At 41.8% G+C, this 17172-nt stretch overlaps 2 protein-coding genes, 1 long non-coding RNA gene and 5 other non-coding genes across 15 annotated transcripts in view; 2 read left to right on the top strand and 6 right to left on the bottom strand.

The window, feature by feature from the left end:
* RFC4 (replication factor C subunit 4) overlaps nucleotides 1-8737 on the top strand; it is a 21781-nt gene extending 13044 nt beyond the window's left edge. For all 3 annotated transcript variants that reach the window (XM_043492971.1, XM_038416674.2, XM_038416677.2), the window contains 3 exons: nucleotides 1203-1283; nucleotides 3272-3388; nucleotides 6423-8737. In XM_043492971.1, coding sequence (XP_043348906.1) covers nucleotides 1203-1283; nucleotides 3272-3388; nucleotides 6423-6518 — 294 coding nt within the window. In that variant the 3' untranslated portion in view covers nucleotides 6519-8737. The remainder of the gene's footprint in view (nucleotides 1-1202; nucleotides 1284-3271; nucleotides 3389-6422) is intronic.
* EIF4A2 (eukaryotic translation initiation factor 4A2) overlaps nucleotides 1-17172 on the bottom strand; it is a 19567-nt gene extending 2395 nt beyond the window's left edge. The window contains exons 1-12 of one of the 6 annotated variants that reach the window (XR_005294907.2): nucleotides 16885-17172; nucleotides 15797-15842; nucleotides 15574-15706; nucleotides 15146-15285; nucleotides 13526-13694; nucleotides 12973-13082; nucleotides 12436-12579; nucleotides 11864-12001; nucleotides 11387-11476; nucleotides 10897-10976; nucleotides 9965-10072; nucleotides 8967-9140 (exon numbers count right to left, since the gene is read on the bottom strand). Coding sequence is in view for 4 of the 6 variants with exons in the window: in XM_043492969.1 (XP_043348904.1) it covers nucleotides 8996-9140; nucleotides 10897-10976; nucleotides 11387-11476; nucleotides 11864-12001; nucleotides 12436-12579; nucleotides 12973-13082; nucleotides 13526-13694; nucleotides 15146-15285; nucleotides 15574-15842; nucleotides 16885-16913 (1314 nt within the window). In the remaining 2 variants the exon portion in view is untranslated. Of the gene's footprint in view, nucleotides 1-8334; nucleotides 9141-9964; nucleotides 10073-10896; nucleotides 10977-11386; nucleotides 11477-11863; nucleotides 12002-12435; nucleotides 12580-12972; nucleotides 13083-13525; nucleotides 13695-15145; nucleotides 15286-15573; nucleotides 15843-16884 lie in introns of those variants that run through there. The other 5 variants (XR_005294908.2, XM_038416671.2, XM_038416672.2 and 2 more) reach the window with 5 other exon arrangements.
* Nucleotides 11558-11685, bottom strand: LOC119861974. The gene has a single exon (XR_005295089.1). It is a non-coding gene; the product is annotated as a small nucleolar RNA SNORA63 (small nucleolar RNA).
* LOC119861991 lies at nucleotides 12196-12376 on the bottom strand. The gene has a single exon (XR_005295106.1). It is a non-coding gene; the product is annotated as a small nucleolar RNA SNORA81 (small nucleolar RNA).
* On the bottom strand, nucleotides 12800-12926 carry LOC119861973. The gene has a single exon (XR_005295088.1). It is a non-coding gene; the product is annotated as a small nucleolar RNA SNORA63 (small nucleolar RNA).
* LOC119861994 lies at nucleotides 13176-13247 on the bottom strand. Its single transcript, XR_005295109.1, has one exon. It is a non-coding gene; the product is annotated as a small nucleolar RNA SNORD2 (small nucleolar RNA).
* Nucleotides 15363-15433, bottom strand: LOC119861993. Its single transcript, XR_005295108.1, has one exon. It is a non-coding gene; the product is annotated as a small nucleolar RNA SNORD2 (small nucleolar RNA).
* The window catches only part of LOC122455938, a 64324-nt gene continuing 64138 nt past the window's right edge, over nucleotides 16987-17172 (top strand). Inside the window, exon 1 of the long non-coding RNA XR_006274475.1 lies at nucleotides 16987-17117. This is a non-coding gene — a long non-coding RNA (uncharacterized LOC122455938). The remainder of the gene's footprint in view (nucleotides 17118-17172) is intronic.

Genomic DNA, 17172 nt, shown 5'->3' with positions numbered 1-17172 from the left:
CTGACAGGAACAGTAGAAACTTGAGGGAAGACCAAATTACTAAAATTTCAGTATGAAAGTGTTGCTATGGCAAAATGAAACTTATCTCCTCAAGCAAGAATAAGAGTCGAGAGGAGCTGAGAAGTGAATAGGATATTCATATTGGACATTCATATTTGTGTTATATATGCTACCTTCATAGCACAATTTCGCTAGCTCTTCTGGAGCCATGCATTTTTGTCTTTTGAGAGGAAGGGAACAGAACAGCTTTCCATGCATGGTTTTTTCAAGTCCAGTTTAAATAAATCTTTTTTTCCCCCTCTAGTCAACTTCATAGAAGATTAGTTTTTTGTATCTCCAGCCATTTTTGCATAACTGAACTTTCACTTTCAAAATATCATCCAGTTGAAATTGAAGAACCTGAAAATGAAATATTGTAACAATAGGGAAAAACCCTCCAATTAATGTTTGTGCTCTTGTGAGCATAAAGCTTCAGTTTCAATGTAATCTGCTAAAAATCAGAGGAACCTAATTTGCATCTAGGTAGTATATTTAAGATCTTGCTCATATGTTACTATTGCAGACTAGTGGTCACCTTGGTATTGGAGACTTTCAAAGAAATTCCATGAGTGAAGAAAAGTTTGCAGTTTCCTTGCAGCTGCAGGAATAATGTGTCCAAAGAAAAAGCTAACTGCTTTCTGAGTTAAATGACTTAATCTGTTGTAACCGTACTCCTCTCTTCTGATTGATCTAGTTGCTTCAGGCTAATTTTAATTGCTTGTTTTCACATATCCATTCTGTTTAATATGGTAGAAACTAATTTGGTGTTCCAGACCATAGGACCCTAGAAAAATATATAAAGACTGATCCATTTGTTAAAGTAGGTGCCCCAGGTAGTCACACTAAAATAGCTTGGTGTCATTTTCACAGTTCCTAATAACAACAAAACACTAATATCAATGCATACTTATCCCCATCTCATATGATCTTAATATCAAACCTATTTGTTTGCTCAACCTTTGCCTGGGAGAAGCTTGTGGGGGGTGGGGAAGCATGTTATCTATGTAGGGACGGTTCTGGTAACTAGCTGTAGTGTTGTTTGAGTCTATACTTACTGTTCTGGTGGTGAACTTGGGTCATGGCTTAGTCAGCTGTTCTCTTTTAAACTCTTTAAAAGAGTCCTGAACAGTATGTGCATGCTTTGTATGTCACTTCTGTTGTAGGTTGTCCCTAAGGAAACAATTGATGGACTGCTATCTGCCTGTCAAAGTGGCTCCTTTGAAAAACTGGAAACTGTAGTAAAGGTAGAGTTGCTTGCATATCTTCTCTCATTCTGTAGTGTGAATTCAAAACAACTTAAGTGTGGGGTTTTGGTTTTAAAATGATATGCTGTTGGCTCTGAGCTAGCTGTACTGGATAAACTTGAATAATAGCACTCCTGTTAGCAGGTTGAAATTGAAGACTATTTGCTGAGGCCAGTTATGGTGCAAATGTAATACAAGCTTCCTGACCTTAATCAGTCAAGTGACCTAAGCCTTAATCTGAAGGAGAGCACTTTTTTTTAAGGTGACAAGAAATCTTTCCCTGCTAACTTGACCATGGACTTCTGAGTTAAACTGACAATATATGAAGGTGTCCTGCTCAGTTGTGGAGAATAAGAATTTTTGTGAGGCAAACTCAGCTCTTGGATTTCCTGTGAGACCACTGTCTGCTGAAGACTATGTTCCCAAAATGGGTAATGGTCTGAAGTGTCCCTAGCCTTTGTTTCCCAGAAGCTGGGAATGGGCAACAGAATAGATCACTTGTTCTGTTCATTCCCTCTGATGCACCTGGTGCTGGCCACTGTCGGAAGACAGGATACTGGGCTAGATGGACCTTTGGTCTGACCCAGTATGGCTGTTATGTCCAATCTATGATTTCAGCAAATTCATCTTTTTAGACATCACTTTCATTCATATCGTCTAGAAATAGTATTCAGTGTGTACCGCAAGAAATGCTGGTGTAAATGTCTAATCTGTGGAGAGTGCCATCAGTTTTCATTTTCTCTATGGGTAAGCCTAGCAGGCAAACTGCAGTGAATATACTTCACTAGAAGAAAAAACAAACTATCTGTATATAGGTTAAGATAAAAAAAAAATCTAACTCTGCTAGGTCTTATATTTCTTCAAGTAAATTTTAGTTCCCCAGTACTTTGTTGGGGTAAAGTCACATTTAAAGGGGACCCAGTCACTAGGCAGTCCATGATCTGGGGAGGAGGAGGGTGTGTCATAGGAATGGCAGTAGTATGAGGGGGGAGCCCCCTTTTCTCTCAGGAAGGGCAGTGTAGGTGAACCCACTGCACTCTTACCAGGGTCCTCTAGGGTAGTGTTGGCTTGGCCTCCCACAATGCTTGGTGTTAACAACCCTTAGAGATGCATGGAACAGTTTTTCTTCTAGAGATATTGGAGCTAATGCAAACATCAGTGCACTGGTTAGGCACTGTTGATATTTTTCTAAGATTCCTTTATCCCCATAAGGTTTAGAACTTAGTTTGTAATGAAATTGGATTGACATAAACATGTGACTCCAGGACATGGCTCTCTAGGCATGGCCCTGTAATGCCTATGTCTTAATCAGGCCCTGATTTGATCTGTTGCAATATTTCCGTGTAGTGGTACCGTCCTCCAAATTCTAAATATTACAAATTTGTTTAAATATCTAGTACTTAAAGTATAATTATTTATAACTTAAGTATAGTCCATATATAGAAAAACAAGACTGCCCCTCTCCTGTTTAGTCCAGGAACTACTCCTCTACTTGCTTGGCTGCATGAAACTCTGCTCAGCACCCTTTCATGCCACTCTGTAACAATATTTATGTATTAGATATGGCACAGACAATAGCCTCCTTACTAAAAACAGTGCTTTTTATGAAGTTAAGGAAGCCTTGCAAAACTCTACTTGCCCAAGGCAAGTGATGTTATGTTGATGACTGAGTACAGGGTTTTTTATTAAGATGAAATGAATAAACTCTTCTGTCTTGGTTGGTAAAGTTGACTATTTGACAGCTTGGTTTAAGACCTTCTTTTTCTTGAAAACTTAAACTCCTGTTTCATTAAAGTGTATGTATCTCCTTAACAGAAGTCACAGCTTCAAAGTTGTCTTAATGACTTGGGGATAGTGTCACTTTTTTTAATGATAGTGTCACTTTCAATATTACTCGCCCCCACCCTCCTGTCGATGACTACTACTACTTAAAAGCTTTAAATTCAGACTAATGCTACCTTGTTTCCATTCCTTCTTCCCTATTACAGAATCTGATAAATGAAGGGTATGCTGTTGCTCAACTTGTAAACCAGCTTCATGATGATATTGTTGAGAGAGAGGATCTCACTGACAAGCAGAAATCTATTATTGCAGAGAAGCTTGCTGTAAGTCTCCATTAACTTGACTTCATCTGTTAGTACAGCAGTTAACTAGTACTGGTGCTTCCTTCCCTCCCCCCCCCCCCCCCCAAATACTTAACTCTGGCTTGATCGTGTGTGCACCACAGCTGTTTGGGTCTCATTCTGTATCATGTTCTACATGTATACCATTAGCCTGAAGCTTGCCAAATTGCATTAGGCTGAAAAGAAGTTGAGGTGCTGGTTGATGTGGATGAATTCTTAATTTGGTCAAACTGGTACATTTCCCTAAAAAGCATGGGGTGATGCATTGGTGCATTTAGATGCATTGAGCGGATATAAGTGTACAAATTAAGTACCCATCTCTAAAGGAATGTAAATGAACAGGAGACTTTCCTGTGTTACAGCAGCTTGAGATCTTGTGCCCCTTCTTGATTATAAAAAGGCTAACTACTTCTGGTGAGACAAATATTGAGCTAATCACTTGAAATATGTATCTATAAATAGGGATTTCTCTCCACAGTAGATAAATGAGAAGAGATCAAGGTAAAGGATGTCTTTTAAACTTTGTTGATTTGGACCAAATGCCTCTTCCCTTGGGTTTATAGATTCATAGATACTAAGGTCAGAAGGGACCATTCTGATCATCTAGTCCGACCTCCTGCACAGCGCAGGCCACAGAATCTCACCCACCCACTCCTATGAAAAACCTCACCCATGTTTGAGCTATTGAAGTCCTTAAATCATGGTTCAAAGACTTCAAGGAGCAGAGAAGCCTCCCTCAAGTCAACCATGCCCCATGCTACAGAGGAAGGCGAAAAACCTCCAGTTGATTAACTCCTGTCAGTTCCCTGGAAACTATATAAGTTGTAGCTTGCTCGCTTGCATAACGGGGAACCCTGCAGGAGTTCATGGCCGTGCAGCAGCTTGCGTGCCACGCAGGTGTTCACGGAAGCTGCCCAGCCAGGACTTGCTGGGAGAGAGGTGCCCCTCCCCAGAACCAGGTACCTACGCTGCAGCCCCAGAGCTGCTGTGGTGGGGAGAGGCGCCTCTCCCCACCAGTCCAGGTGCTGTTGCAGGGAGAGAGAGCTGGGGGAGCATTCTCTCTCCACGGTAGCCTCAGGGCAGCCTGAACCCCAAACCCCTCATCCTGGGCCCCACCCCAGATCCCACACCCCCAGCTGGAGCCCTCACACCTCTGCACCCCAACCTTCTACCCAGCCCTGAGCCCCACCACATGAATTTTATGTGCACCAATATGGCGGTGGTGCGTAACACATCACCTCCATGTTGGTGCACATAACAAAATTCATTCCACACATGTATAGGAAAAATTAGAGGGAACACTGGCTCAAAGTACTGTGTTCCCCTTGCTATGGTTGATGATGCACCTGTGGAGGTGTGGGGACTGTAGCTCCTCGGTACTGTTAATTGGAATCCCAGAATCTGAATTTGATTTGTAGTAAGCACCTTTTTGTTAACTTTTTTTTAAAAAAGCTCTTTGCTGTAAGAGGGAGGAAAAGTGCTGAGGTTCTTGACATCTTCCACCACAGATCTCAAACCTTTATAAATTAAAAGTTAAGTTTCTCAACACTACTGATAGGCACCATCTTTCTACAGTTGAGGATGGATAGTGGGCACTCAGAACTGAGGCACAGAGACAAAGATGAGATGCCAAGGATCACACAGTCTGCAGAGCTGTAATTCAAACCCAGTTTTCATAATTCCTGGTTGAATGTTCTAATTCAATCTTGTTTCCTTATTCAGATGCATTTATTTAAACAAACTTTGTAAACTAGAACTACAACTTCCTAAAATGGACTAAAGGGGTTGTGTTGGGACCAAAAAGGAAATGACAGATAAGCTGTTTATTCAATATGGCATATATATATATGGAGGTGTGCTTGCTAAATTCTGTGAGGATTGTTACAGAACTGTTGTAAATGCTAGCAGCTAATTCTTATGAGTAGTCAGTGTTCACGGGCTGAAGTTGCAGGGCTCATGGAGAATCCCTTGAGTTCAGTTGCTTGTAGAGAGGGTTCCTGGTATACATCTCCCCCTTATGTTATTTTGCATATCCATCACTCATCAATATGGAAACATGTTCTGAATCATGTTCATCCTGATCCGCATATCTGTAGTTTGCAGTACTGTAAATGGCAAATGATGGATATGCCAAGCGATGAACATGTTCCCCTATTGATGAGGGACAGATCTGCCACAGATATGGGTAGGCTGTAGCCTACCCGCTTAACATCTAGGCTCACCCTCCTGCAATCCTAGCTCTGCTCCTGACCCAGCACTTGGTCCACACCACCTGTGCAGTGCTCCATATGGGGAATGGGGGTGGTGTGCAGGGGCTTGCCCAGTTCTGGTGCTCCAGCTGTGGAGCGGGGTCAGGGGCTTTGCCCTACTCTGCTCACCTGGACCTCCTGCCAGGGAGTGAGGTTGGGGCAAGGGGGCTTCTTGACCACTGCTCCCTGGCTGGACCCCTGCTGGAGTGCCAGAGTGGGGCAAGCCCCTGACCCTGCTCCCTGGCTGGAGTAGAGCAAGTGCTGGGTGGGTATGCAGGGGTGCATATTTTACATGGCCCCCCATTTTTCCAGGAGCCCTTGGCCAGTGTGGGTCTGTCTCTCTCCTCCACCACTACCCCCTGCCTGATCACTTCCCCCATCATTGCCTGCCCACTTAAGTGTCCCCTCCTGCCTATCCCACTGCTGTACCAGTGGGTCCCTGGTATATGTTTCAGTATCCATGCCCCTTTTCAAGAACACAAGTTACTGTATACTAATGTAGATGATAAAGCAAAGAACATGGAAACATTCCCAAGATGTGTGTAACTCCTGTCTGCTCACTGTTGCCTACATGATGGGATGGTGCAGGAAACACAGCTGCAGTTCCACTTCAAGCTACAAATCTCAGTAGAAATGCCAGTTCTCAGCTGGAAAGCTTATCTGACTTTTTGCAATAGCTACTTCCTCTCCAACTTAATCAGTTTCAAAGCACTGAAAACCTCTTTCCAATTTTAATGGGATTGTTTATCACTTGTCTCTATTTGCAGGAGGTAGACAAATGCTTGACAGATGGTGCAGATGAGTACTTGCAATTGATCAGTCTCTGTGCTGTTGTGATGCAGCAGCTAACTCAGAATGGCTAGTTCTTCAGGGAGGAATTTTGCCAGCTGAATCTCTTCTGATCTTCTGCCTGCTTTGATGATGCTGTTCTCTCAAAAGGGCACTCTGTACCTCTATTTTTGTGGTTTTGTAATACAGACTGCCAAACAACTCATTTTAGGAACCAAACACTTGCTATTTTGACATAATCACTGCTTTACACTTGTAGCTATACCCCATGATTCAGAGGGCTTGAAAGAAACAGCTGGATGAAGAATGAGCAGGGGCTTGATGCCACTAATTGAGTTCTAGTAGGTGGTGGGGGCCTTAAAAATTTAACCATCATCATAGCAGCTAAAGATGCTGTTGGGTGTTAATTATGTCAGTCACTTCATTCTACTATGCAGACTTGTAAAATGTTATTTAAGTGGTTTATCAACAGTGACAAGAACAAAAGTCTTCAATACAATTTCTAGTTTTAACCTGTACTGAGAAGACAACTGCCCCTTCTAATTTTTTAAATAAAGCTGTTTATAGGTATAAACTCTGCACCTTGAGGGAAGGAGTAGATGCCCCTTAATAATTGGAGCTACCTACCACTTGAAAACAAACTCTGGGGTGAAATTATACATTTTCTTGTATAAAATACTTTTAATACTAAAATCTCTAACCCTTATAAACTCCTTACATGCTTAACCTTGAGACTATCTAAAAGTAGCATATATAGATCAGTGGGTCTCACACTTTTTTTGCAGACTACTTAAATATTTCTGAATGTTTGTACTGTTAGCTAACTCTTGTAAAGTGCCCTATAAAACTTTTGTTTATACAAATAAAAGCACACAACTTGTTCTTAATAGCAGTAGTCTTACATTTGTGATTGATGTGCCCTCTCCCCTGGAGCTGGGGAAGTTGCAGCCCTGCACGTCCAAAATTTCTCCTATTCCCACCTACCCTTATTCTGAGGCCACCACTTCATGTGTGGTTGCTCAGGCATGCACCTTACAAGGAACTATCCTCAGACCACCTGAATGGAGCTCATGGGCCACTGGTGGCCTATATGAATACCCTTTTAAAAAATCAAATAAAAGCTTTTCCTTAAGGGGTAGAGCAAGTTAGGAGTAATACTAGTTTTGGTCAATATGCCTCTAAAGAAACATTCAAGACAGGTTCTCAAACTTCACTGCAGTACCTTCTGACAAGGTAGACCCCAGGAGTGGGGAACTGAAGTCTGAGCCCAGCTGCTCCCAGGCAAGGGGGTTGCAATCCTGAGCCCTGCAACTAAGGGCTGAAGTCCTCAGCTTTTGGCCCTAGGAACCCCAGCATAACAGGATCACAATCTGAGGCCTACAGACCAAGTAAGGAGTCCAAAAAGATTGTCATTGCTAGAGACCTGTGGTTTACAACATGGGGGGCTATAGACCAAGATTTCTAAAGGGGTGTGTAGCTCCATTTGCAATTTAGAGGTCTATGAAAGAAAGATTTAAAAACCACAAGAGCTTGTCTAGACTATTTTTTTTAGTATGTGTTTTACATTAGGCCTGGGGCAGAAAGGGAAAAGCTTAAGACTTATCTATAGGCAGTAGAGCTCTTCCCCAGTGAAAAAAAAAGTTTATAGGATCTCTAGCTACTTACTAGCAAGTGATTTAAAGAAAAGAAAAAGCTTTAACCTGATTCTCAGGCCACCTAGGGAGCCCTCTAGTAGCTAGAGAAAGGAAGGTTATAATCACCAATGCTGGTTATACTCAAAATGCAAAACTTGGGAGGAGAAATAAGATCAGCATAACACTGGAAGGCTGATCAAAATGATAATTACCTCCGCTCACTGAAACACTTAGTCAAAGACTTTAACACTTAAAGTGAATATAGAAGTATTTTATTGAACATTCAAACTTCATTAAGACATGTGCAAAATGGCAATTTTACTGGGTTTAACCCTAACTAAGATGATAGTATGATTGCTTGCTTGCTGGGGCTTAACAGGGTCCAGATCACACTTACCCCTAATTAAATACTTTATTGAATAAATACATACCAAACAAAAATGCATTTTAATACTCTTTATAAAAAAGTAGATATTTTAAAGGCCTTTCCAATTCAATCTAAAGTATAAGCAAAACATACAATAAAGGAAGATATGCTAGTTTAACATAATTGGCTGATTTTATACAGCACTTAAATCTTTTAGTCCATAAGTAAATTATCAAATGATAAAGAACATCTAATACAACCACTTCTACTGAACTAGGAAATAAATTTCTAATAAAGAAAAAATTTACAGACCCCATGACTTTCCACCCAACCCCAACAGTCTAACCCTAAAGTGGATAAAGCCAACTGCTTTCCCCACAAGAGCTCACAACAAAACGCCGCTTTGCTTATCAAAAATCTGTATTTCAGATCCGTTATGAGCATTGAGACAAGATTCAATATATCCCCAAAGAAAGAAGCACAATGCACGTTGTGAATTGCCTATTCAGCAACAGCGAGCACTGCATTCAAAAAGCTCTAATCCCAGGGATTAAATGAGGTCAGCCACATTCATTGGCATCTCCTCCACTGTAGTATTGTAGAAAGTCTCAATATCCCGAAGAATTCTTTTGTCCTCTTCGGTAACAAAGTTTATAGCCACACCTTTCCTGCCAAAACGACCACCTCGTCCAATTCTGCACAGAACAGAAGACTTTTTTAAAATGTGTTTCTAAAAAGATACCCTCCTATAGGAATTTGAGACATGTTTTATGGCAAGTATTATACAGGACATCAGACTAGATTATCACAATGGTCCCTTCTGGCCTTATCTGCCAAAGGCCAGTTTATCCTTATTTACAGTACTAGATACTACTCAGTGGTATTTGGCTAAGAAAAATTAGCAGTTAGTGCCAACCTTAAGAAATATCCAACCTACAGAGCAGTAGAGAAAGATTACTGTGTGCTGCAAAATCATCTCAGTGTAGTTCCTCTTGGTGTTGTGCTACAAAGTGCAAAATCATTTCAACCCTCCCACTCTTGCACCTTTGAAAATGGCTAGCAATGAGACTTACATCCAGCCACCCTCATCCATTTCCCAAGCATTGGCAGAGCTTGATCACCCTAGCACAGGCAAAATGTTCAAGAATGCTAAAAAATATCAAAGTCAGCAACAGATGTACTCCAATTACATTCAGTAATGCAGAACAATACATGTTCATATTTCATTGTGAAAACAAGTATTTTTAATTTAAGATGCTGTTTTCAGTGGGAAAACTTATCAGTTTGACAGGGAAACCCAACCTAAAAATCACTGCTTTTGTATACCAGTTTTAGGTAAAACACTGATTACACCACCACATTAGTTTTAGTGAGTTGGCAGCCCACCACAGTTCTGCCGTCCTTCATGGAAAACTGGACAATGTGAAACACCTTTTCTGTAAAAGCTAAAATACACAAGAATGGCTCATGACAAAACTTAGTGAATAATCATGACAAAAGAAAACAAATATATAAATACCAACTCGCTCTTTATTCAAACAGTGTGCCGCTTACGAATCCACGTCCTAAATTAGGTCAACGCCGTTTCTGAGCACCATCTTGTGTCATCAACTGCTGCTATCGACTCCTGTATTTTTTTACATCAAGTAACAGAGTACAATTTACTTCATTTAAGGACAAAGCCACTAGAAGTATTTAACTAAAGCTAGGGAAACAAAACTGAAATTGCTACCAGAAAAAAAAAACCACAGAAGAAAGAATCCCAATGCAAGAGGAACCACCAAGAACAAACAATGAAGGCACAGAACATAGCACAATTAGACCTCAGAAGGCAACGTATTCTTACTATACCAGCTGAAGTTGCTAATATGGAAGCCTACTCGCTGAACAGCAGCAGTAACTCAGGAAAAATTAGCTATGGCCTAAAGCCATAAGATGTGGTGGACAATCTTTTCTAACTGCAGTGTTCATGCCAAGTCTAGTTCCTGATTTTTGGCAATATCCTAGACTCCACAAGCTATACGGCAGAAGGTACTAATTCAGCAGCAGATGCCAATTGGACTACACCTCAGCAATGAATGCATCAGGTAGAATGCAAAGACGGAGTAAGACATCTAAGTTTTCCCACTGCTTTGTTCCATTGACTAACCAAGAAGCTCTGCCCCTCCCCCGCTTCAGAAATTTGTGGAAACAGCTGTACCAGTCAGCGTTTAGTGTTCGATATTTTAAGATAGGTACGCCCTTCTTGGAATGGCTGGATACACACACTATTCCAATTCTCTTCCCCCCCCCGCCCACGGAGTGGAATAAGAAAACCCAGAGCAGTGGGTGGGTTTGTCCAAGTTATGCAGATAGAAATGTGTACAAAATAGGATGCAAGTTTTTGTGATTTAGTCTGAAGCAGTGAAAAATAGGAGAAACATTCAGCGATGTAACACTGCAGCAACTAACCTGTGAATGTAGTTTTCACGATTGGTCGGCAGATCGTAATTTATAACCAACGAAACCTGTTGCACATCAATGCCACGAGCCTGGAAGCCAATACAGACTCTTTAATACAAGCCCACACATTATAGAATAAGAAATTTACTCGTTTTGTTGACCACATTATAGTGATGAACTACAAGTGTGTAGCCCATAGTGGAGTGTAGTCTTTACTCTTCCAAGAGCTTACGTGGTTCGGTTACAATAACCTTCACCAAGTCAAGAAGCTTTTGGCCGCAAGTGTGAACATGCTAAACTAAAACACTGGGGAGGTGCGGTATTAAGGTAACTGGATGTTGGGGGGCATGGATCAGTGTTCACATTGCACTACCAATCAGTACCTGGCCCAAGATGGGGAAGCTAATGATCCAACCAGTGGACTGAATTCGGTAATGAATTCTGGTCACATGCCACCTGAAGCACATTGCGCATATGCTAAGACGACTGGGATAGTTACCAACAAGTCCGTAGTGATCAAGACACGGCTTGATCCTGATCTAAACTCTCTCATGATAACATCTCGTTCCTTCTGGTCCATATCACCATGCTGGAGAAATCAAAAATGAGAACTTTTTACAATCTCAATATTCCAGAACAGGGAAAAAAAAATCCATTTTCTTATTTTAACGTGTATGAGACCAAGCGTCCCCATCTGCTATGGGATCAAGGCAGGCAGGGATAGTATGAAACATTTTGCTTTGAGCAGGGGGAACGACAATACAGCACTTCACAGCTACATTGTAACTTAACCTGCTTCTCACTTTAGTTCTAGGCACCAAAACTGGGGCTATTTAGAGTTTCTGAATCCATCTATTTAGACACTTTAGTGGGAATGATTCCATCATTGTACAACTGAAGTGGAGATTAATATATATAAAGCAATCCCTACAAGGTCACAAGCATGTCTTAGATAAAACGAAGCATCAACTCTCACCAGAGCAGAGACCGTGAAGTCCCTTGCATGCATTTTCTCTGTAAGCCAATCCACTTTTCTCCTTGTATTCAGGAAAATAACAGCCTGTGTAATGGTCAGTGTCTCATACAAGTCACAGAGAGTATCCAGCTTCCATTCCTAAATGAAATTGCATATATTTAGGAAAAAGTGCCAGGTCATTAAATTTGTATTATCTAACAAGTTGTTACAAAGAAAAATCTAAATATGGGAGGGCGAGAACTACAGAAAAACCCCATCATATTAACATTTCAGTATCTAAGATTATGTAGCGACAACATGAAAAATAAGCATTACATGCATGTTTCCACATAGATTATTGCACCAAATCTTAAGACATAGGACACTGGACATTAAGAAAGAGGTCCACCCAAGTCATTTTGGATCTAGTGCATATTTATTCTTCTTCTTATGTGTACTCTGCTAGCATTACTACAAAAACCAAGGCTCAGCCCTGGTTTCTGTAATTTTAGCACAGTGCTTGAACAAGAAGGTGGAAAGACAAGGGATCTTCTAAATACTTCCAACCAAAGGAAATAAAAGTTAGCACCTACCTCTCTTTCAACATTAATATAGAATTGTTTGATGCCCTCAAGGGTCAATTCTTCTTTCTTTACCAGAATACGTATAGGATCTCTCATGAACTTTTTGGTCACTTCCAACACATCCATTGGCATTGTGGCCGACAGCAATACAACCTAAGATACAAATTGAGAAGAAATGCTTCTAAAATTGTAGTGCAAGGAAAACACCAATATTCAGGTATTGTACTAACCCTAATGAGACCATCAACACCAACATCCAAGAGAACAGTTTGTGCAGTGAGCACTCAAAAGCAGGGAGACCCCACAGTTAAACAGGATCATCAATTGATAAATACTGAAATTAATCTAACACTGGTAAGTGAAGACAGATTACATGTACGAGACCAAGCGTCCCTGTCTACTGTTGGATCAAGGCAGACAGGAATAGTATGAAACAATTTATTTGAGCAGGGGGAACGACAATACAGCACTTGACAGCTACATTGTAACTTATCCTGCATTTCTAACAAGCTATTCATTTTAGTTATAACTGAATTCTGATTTTACCTGAATATTTGTGCTCAACTTTTGAAAAATTTCATAAATTTGATCTTTAAATCCACGGCTCAACATTTCATCTGCTTCGTCCAAGACAAACATCTTGATCCATTTAGGTGCTAGGAGAAAGGGAGAAGTGTTTCATAAACTATGAAAAGGACGATATTTAGTGCATCTGAAATGGCTGTGAATCAATACCTTATCCTTGATATGAGTGATCAGTATTAAACTTTTATCATCATTTCTAAGTCAGTCCCGAAAGATGGTAAAACATCACTTCACTCTCCTTGAAGTTTCACACCCTGTAAGCTATGTATCTAATGTAAAGTTTCAGACATCCTTAACTTCTCCCCAAACTGGTGAACAGTAATATTTTAAATGCAATGTTCATGTATAGATCTATTGCCTTTAATATGCATTTCTTCCACAATTATTTATTTACTTGGGAAGCTGAAACCTAGAAATTACAGCGCCTGCTTTCTGTATTGTCAATTGAAACCATCAAGAAGCTTCCACCTGTGAATAGACTGGTTGCTGAAGTGAAACTAAATTCAGTACTTACAAAGATATCGTCTGTTTAACATATCAAACACCCGACCTGGAGTTCCAACCACAATATGTGGAGCCTCAGCCTGAAGCTTCTGCATCTCATTACGAACATTTGTGCCACCAATACAAGCATGGCAAGTTGCACCCATATAGTCTCCAAGAGCCAAAATTACCTTTTGTATCTAAAATAAAAATCCAAAAGTCAGTACTTCCAGTATATTAACTGGTTTGTTTTTTTTCTAAAGTTCCAAAACACTAAATCCTATAATTCACTATTCAGTTCTAAACAAGGACCATGCACTTGTCCGATATGGAAACTGGGTCAAGGTTACTGCTGATCTCCCCAAAATTTAAAAAATATTCACTGAAGAGCAAAGCCCACCAATGGCATCAACATGGTAATTTCTTGGGTTGGACTTATTTAAGCTAGTTCTTTTCTTCTTACCAACATTAGAGTCAGTCCCATTATCAAATGAATCCTAGATCTTTTCCTTAAGGTATCTTAAAGAATTTTCCTTTAGAAGCCAAACTGCAAAGTGCCAACAGAATTAAGAAAACTATCACTGGTGTTGTGCACTAGCAGAACAGCTTGCAAATAGTTATGATATTTTGTCCTCAGGCATTCAGAGTACACAACTAAGCAGTAAACTCAGTTTCAATAGGCAAGACTCAAATATCCTCAGTGTTAAGGCCAAATGATGTATATAGCATCACCTGCAAAAATGCCCAATTCTGTTCCCAGTGAAGTCTCACTTTGCCACTGCCTTCACTGAGAGTAGAAATATGATTAGTAAACAATCTAATGAGAGATCCACTAACCTAGGACTGATCTAGTATCAATTTTTCCTAGATTCCAAACCCAAAATACCTTTGGTATTTTGACTGTTATAAAAGGTATCATCTTTGGGCAACTACCTCCAAGCACAGTTGACTCTAATCTTTGGCCTGAGGAAGTAAAAATATTCTCACTTAAGAGTGCTAAGCAAATTTTGTATGGTATAAAACCAAATTGCAAGACATTTTGTAAGTTTGATATCTACACTTTCACTTATCACATCATTAAACCTTAAATCAATGGCTTCTTAGAGCCACTTTAACAGTACAGGATTCAATGTAGTCCAGAGCTCCATTTTAAGCAGAATGAAGTACTGAACCTTTTGAGGGTGAAGTAAACATGCAAAATAGAATGGGTCAAATAAACGCGCCACAAGACAATGAACTGATCACATGTGCACTGCAGTTTTCATGTTGCACAACTGCACACAAGTTTGAGTTGTTTTCAACAAGAGCATTTTGTTTCCACTCAGAACATACTGTTTTAGTATCATATCATTTTTAAGATTTCACCATTTGCTGGGAGATGCCCTTTCAGAACTACACAGCATATTAGCTGTTACCTGCACCTTATCCCAGCATCACCTCCAAACAAGTCACATCTGAACTCCCTTCATGTGGGTAGGGAAAACCTAAAACAGAAGCTATTCTGTTTCCCCATTACATTCAAAGTGGCAAGGATTCTGAATGGATATTAGTTACAGACCCCTTTAAAAAGTCTGTTAACTGTCCTACACAGTTGTGAAACCTGAAACCTATGCAATGTGCAAGCAGCTTTTTTTAACTACACTATCAATACCTGTTGAGCCAGTTCTCTGGTAGGGGCCAATACTAGTGCTTGGGTCTCCTTGAGATCAATCTCCAATTGCTGCAGGATGGAAATAGCAAATGTGGCTGTCTTGCCAGTACCTGACTGAGCTTGAGCAATCACATCATACCCTAAAAAAAGTAGGATATATATTTACTGCTCCCACACAAGTCATTCATATTTAGTTTAATTCTATTCTTTTTTAAATAATAGATCAGCAATTAAGAACTCTCTCCATTTCAGGTCAGTCCCAAAAGATGATATACCATCATCTCACTTGTTCAAGCAAGGATTTAAAAAGTGCCATCACCACACTTTAAAAATAACTACTTAGTACATATATTTAAAAAGATCTCTTCTAGTTAACTTGTGTTGTCACCATTAGCAGACAGATGCACCAGACTTTTGTGCTTGCCTACCTTTGATACATGGAATAATAGCTCTCTGTTGAATAGCTGAAGGCTTCTCAAAACCATAAGCATAAATACCCCTGAGAAGGGATTCTTTTAAATTCATATCATCAAAATTGTCAACAATTTCATTCCAATTGCTCTGTAAGAAGGAAACAAAAAGCAGGTTATTACACAGATTACCTACCTCCATACTTAATTTGAGTCTAAAGGATATTATGCATTTGCTCACCTCAATGATACCATCAGGGTCCATTCCCTCTGGGCCGCCATGGTCTCTGTTGCCAAGGGGGAAAAAAAAAAAAAAGGGGGGGGTGGTCATCACTCTTTGCAACTTACATATAGAACAGGACCTCGGTATCTTGGATATCGTTAGTATGGCCAACACCAAATTGGAACCTGAACCAGTGATGGATTACTCTAGCAAATACTTTGGTATTTTCCCAGCGTAAGAAAAAGTCTGCCCTCCTCATTCGCCGTCACGCCAACTTTCTGTGCCAGGCTCAGTCACCATTCGTAACGCCTCACCTACAGCGTAGGCTCCAAAACGTCTCTCCCGCGCAGCAAACTACAGGTGGCAGCACAGCACGCTTCCCCGCAGCACTGCGGAGACAGCAGGGCCTCAACATGCGGCACTTCCTCCGCCACAAGAATAGGCGCAGGGCAGAGACCACAGCTCCCAGCATGCAGCCCTCGCCGGGCAGCGGAAAACGAGACGGCGCCAAACGCGTTGGCTGCTGGGCGCTGTAGCCCGCACTGGGGAGACAGCGGAAGAGCTGCCCCCATGTAGGCCACCTCCTCCCGAGAGCCGGGCGTGAAGCGTTTTCTGCGGCGCCCCTCCCCCCTCAGCCGGGACGAGCGAACTCTCGCGAGAGCGCCACCCCTGAGGCTGCGCAAATCGGGCCCGCTAAAAACAGGCGGAGGAAGGCGCCCGGCAAACGCCTCGAGCGCCGCGCCCCGCCCCGCCCCGCGTGCGAATGGACTCGCCCGAAGCCGGGCTCATGAAGGGCCGGAGTGAACCAAGGCGGCGGGGACGCCGGGGTTACAAGATGAAGCGTCGTGGCCGGCTCCTCTCGGAGATAAATCGTGCTGGGCCGCGCGGGGGGTGGTCCCCGAAACGGACAAGCTGCGGGCAGCGCTAGCCTACAAGCTGGACTGAACCATCTGGGATAGTACTTCCCACCAACGGCAAAGAGCCGGCAGCACACGCGCGCTTCCCCCTCCCCCTCCCCCCGCGTTAATCTCTCTGCCCTTTAAAATCGCCTGAGGAGAAAAAAAAAAAGAAAAAGCCACGAAGGCCCCGCCTAATCCCCCCAATACCTGCTATAATCCGTCGAACCCCCTGACATGTTCCGGTCTCCAGCCCCTCCTTCTGTTCTGTCCTCAACTGAAAAGGCAGCGCCTCCGCCGCGCCCGGTTTATATAGCCATCCTGCCGCCGGGACTCATTCCGCCTTTCGCCGCGGAGGGATCTGTATATCGCCACACAGTCCAAGCCACAAATATGCCCCGTTTGGGACTCGCCGGTGTCACGGATGCCCCCACTCACACTGGGTATGATCTTTGCCGTGGGGTTCGTAAGGCTGCAAGGGCCAGCAGAGCGGGGCGG

Source organism: Dermochelys coriacea, chromosome 9 (assembly GCF_009764565.3).
Source record: "Dermochelys coriacea isolate rDerCor1 chromosome 9, rDerCor1.pri.v4, whole genome shotgun sequence".
Classification (NCBI taxonomy): domain Eukaryota; kingdom Metazoa; phylum Chordata; order Testudines; family Dermochelyidae; genus Dermochelys; species Dermochelys coriacea.
Note: the sequence above shows the minus strand (reverse complement) of the source record. Positions and strands in the feature narration are given on the sequence as shown.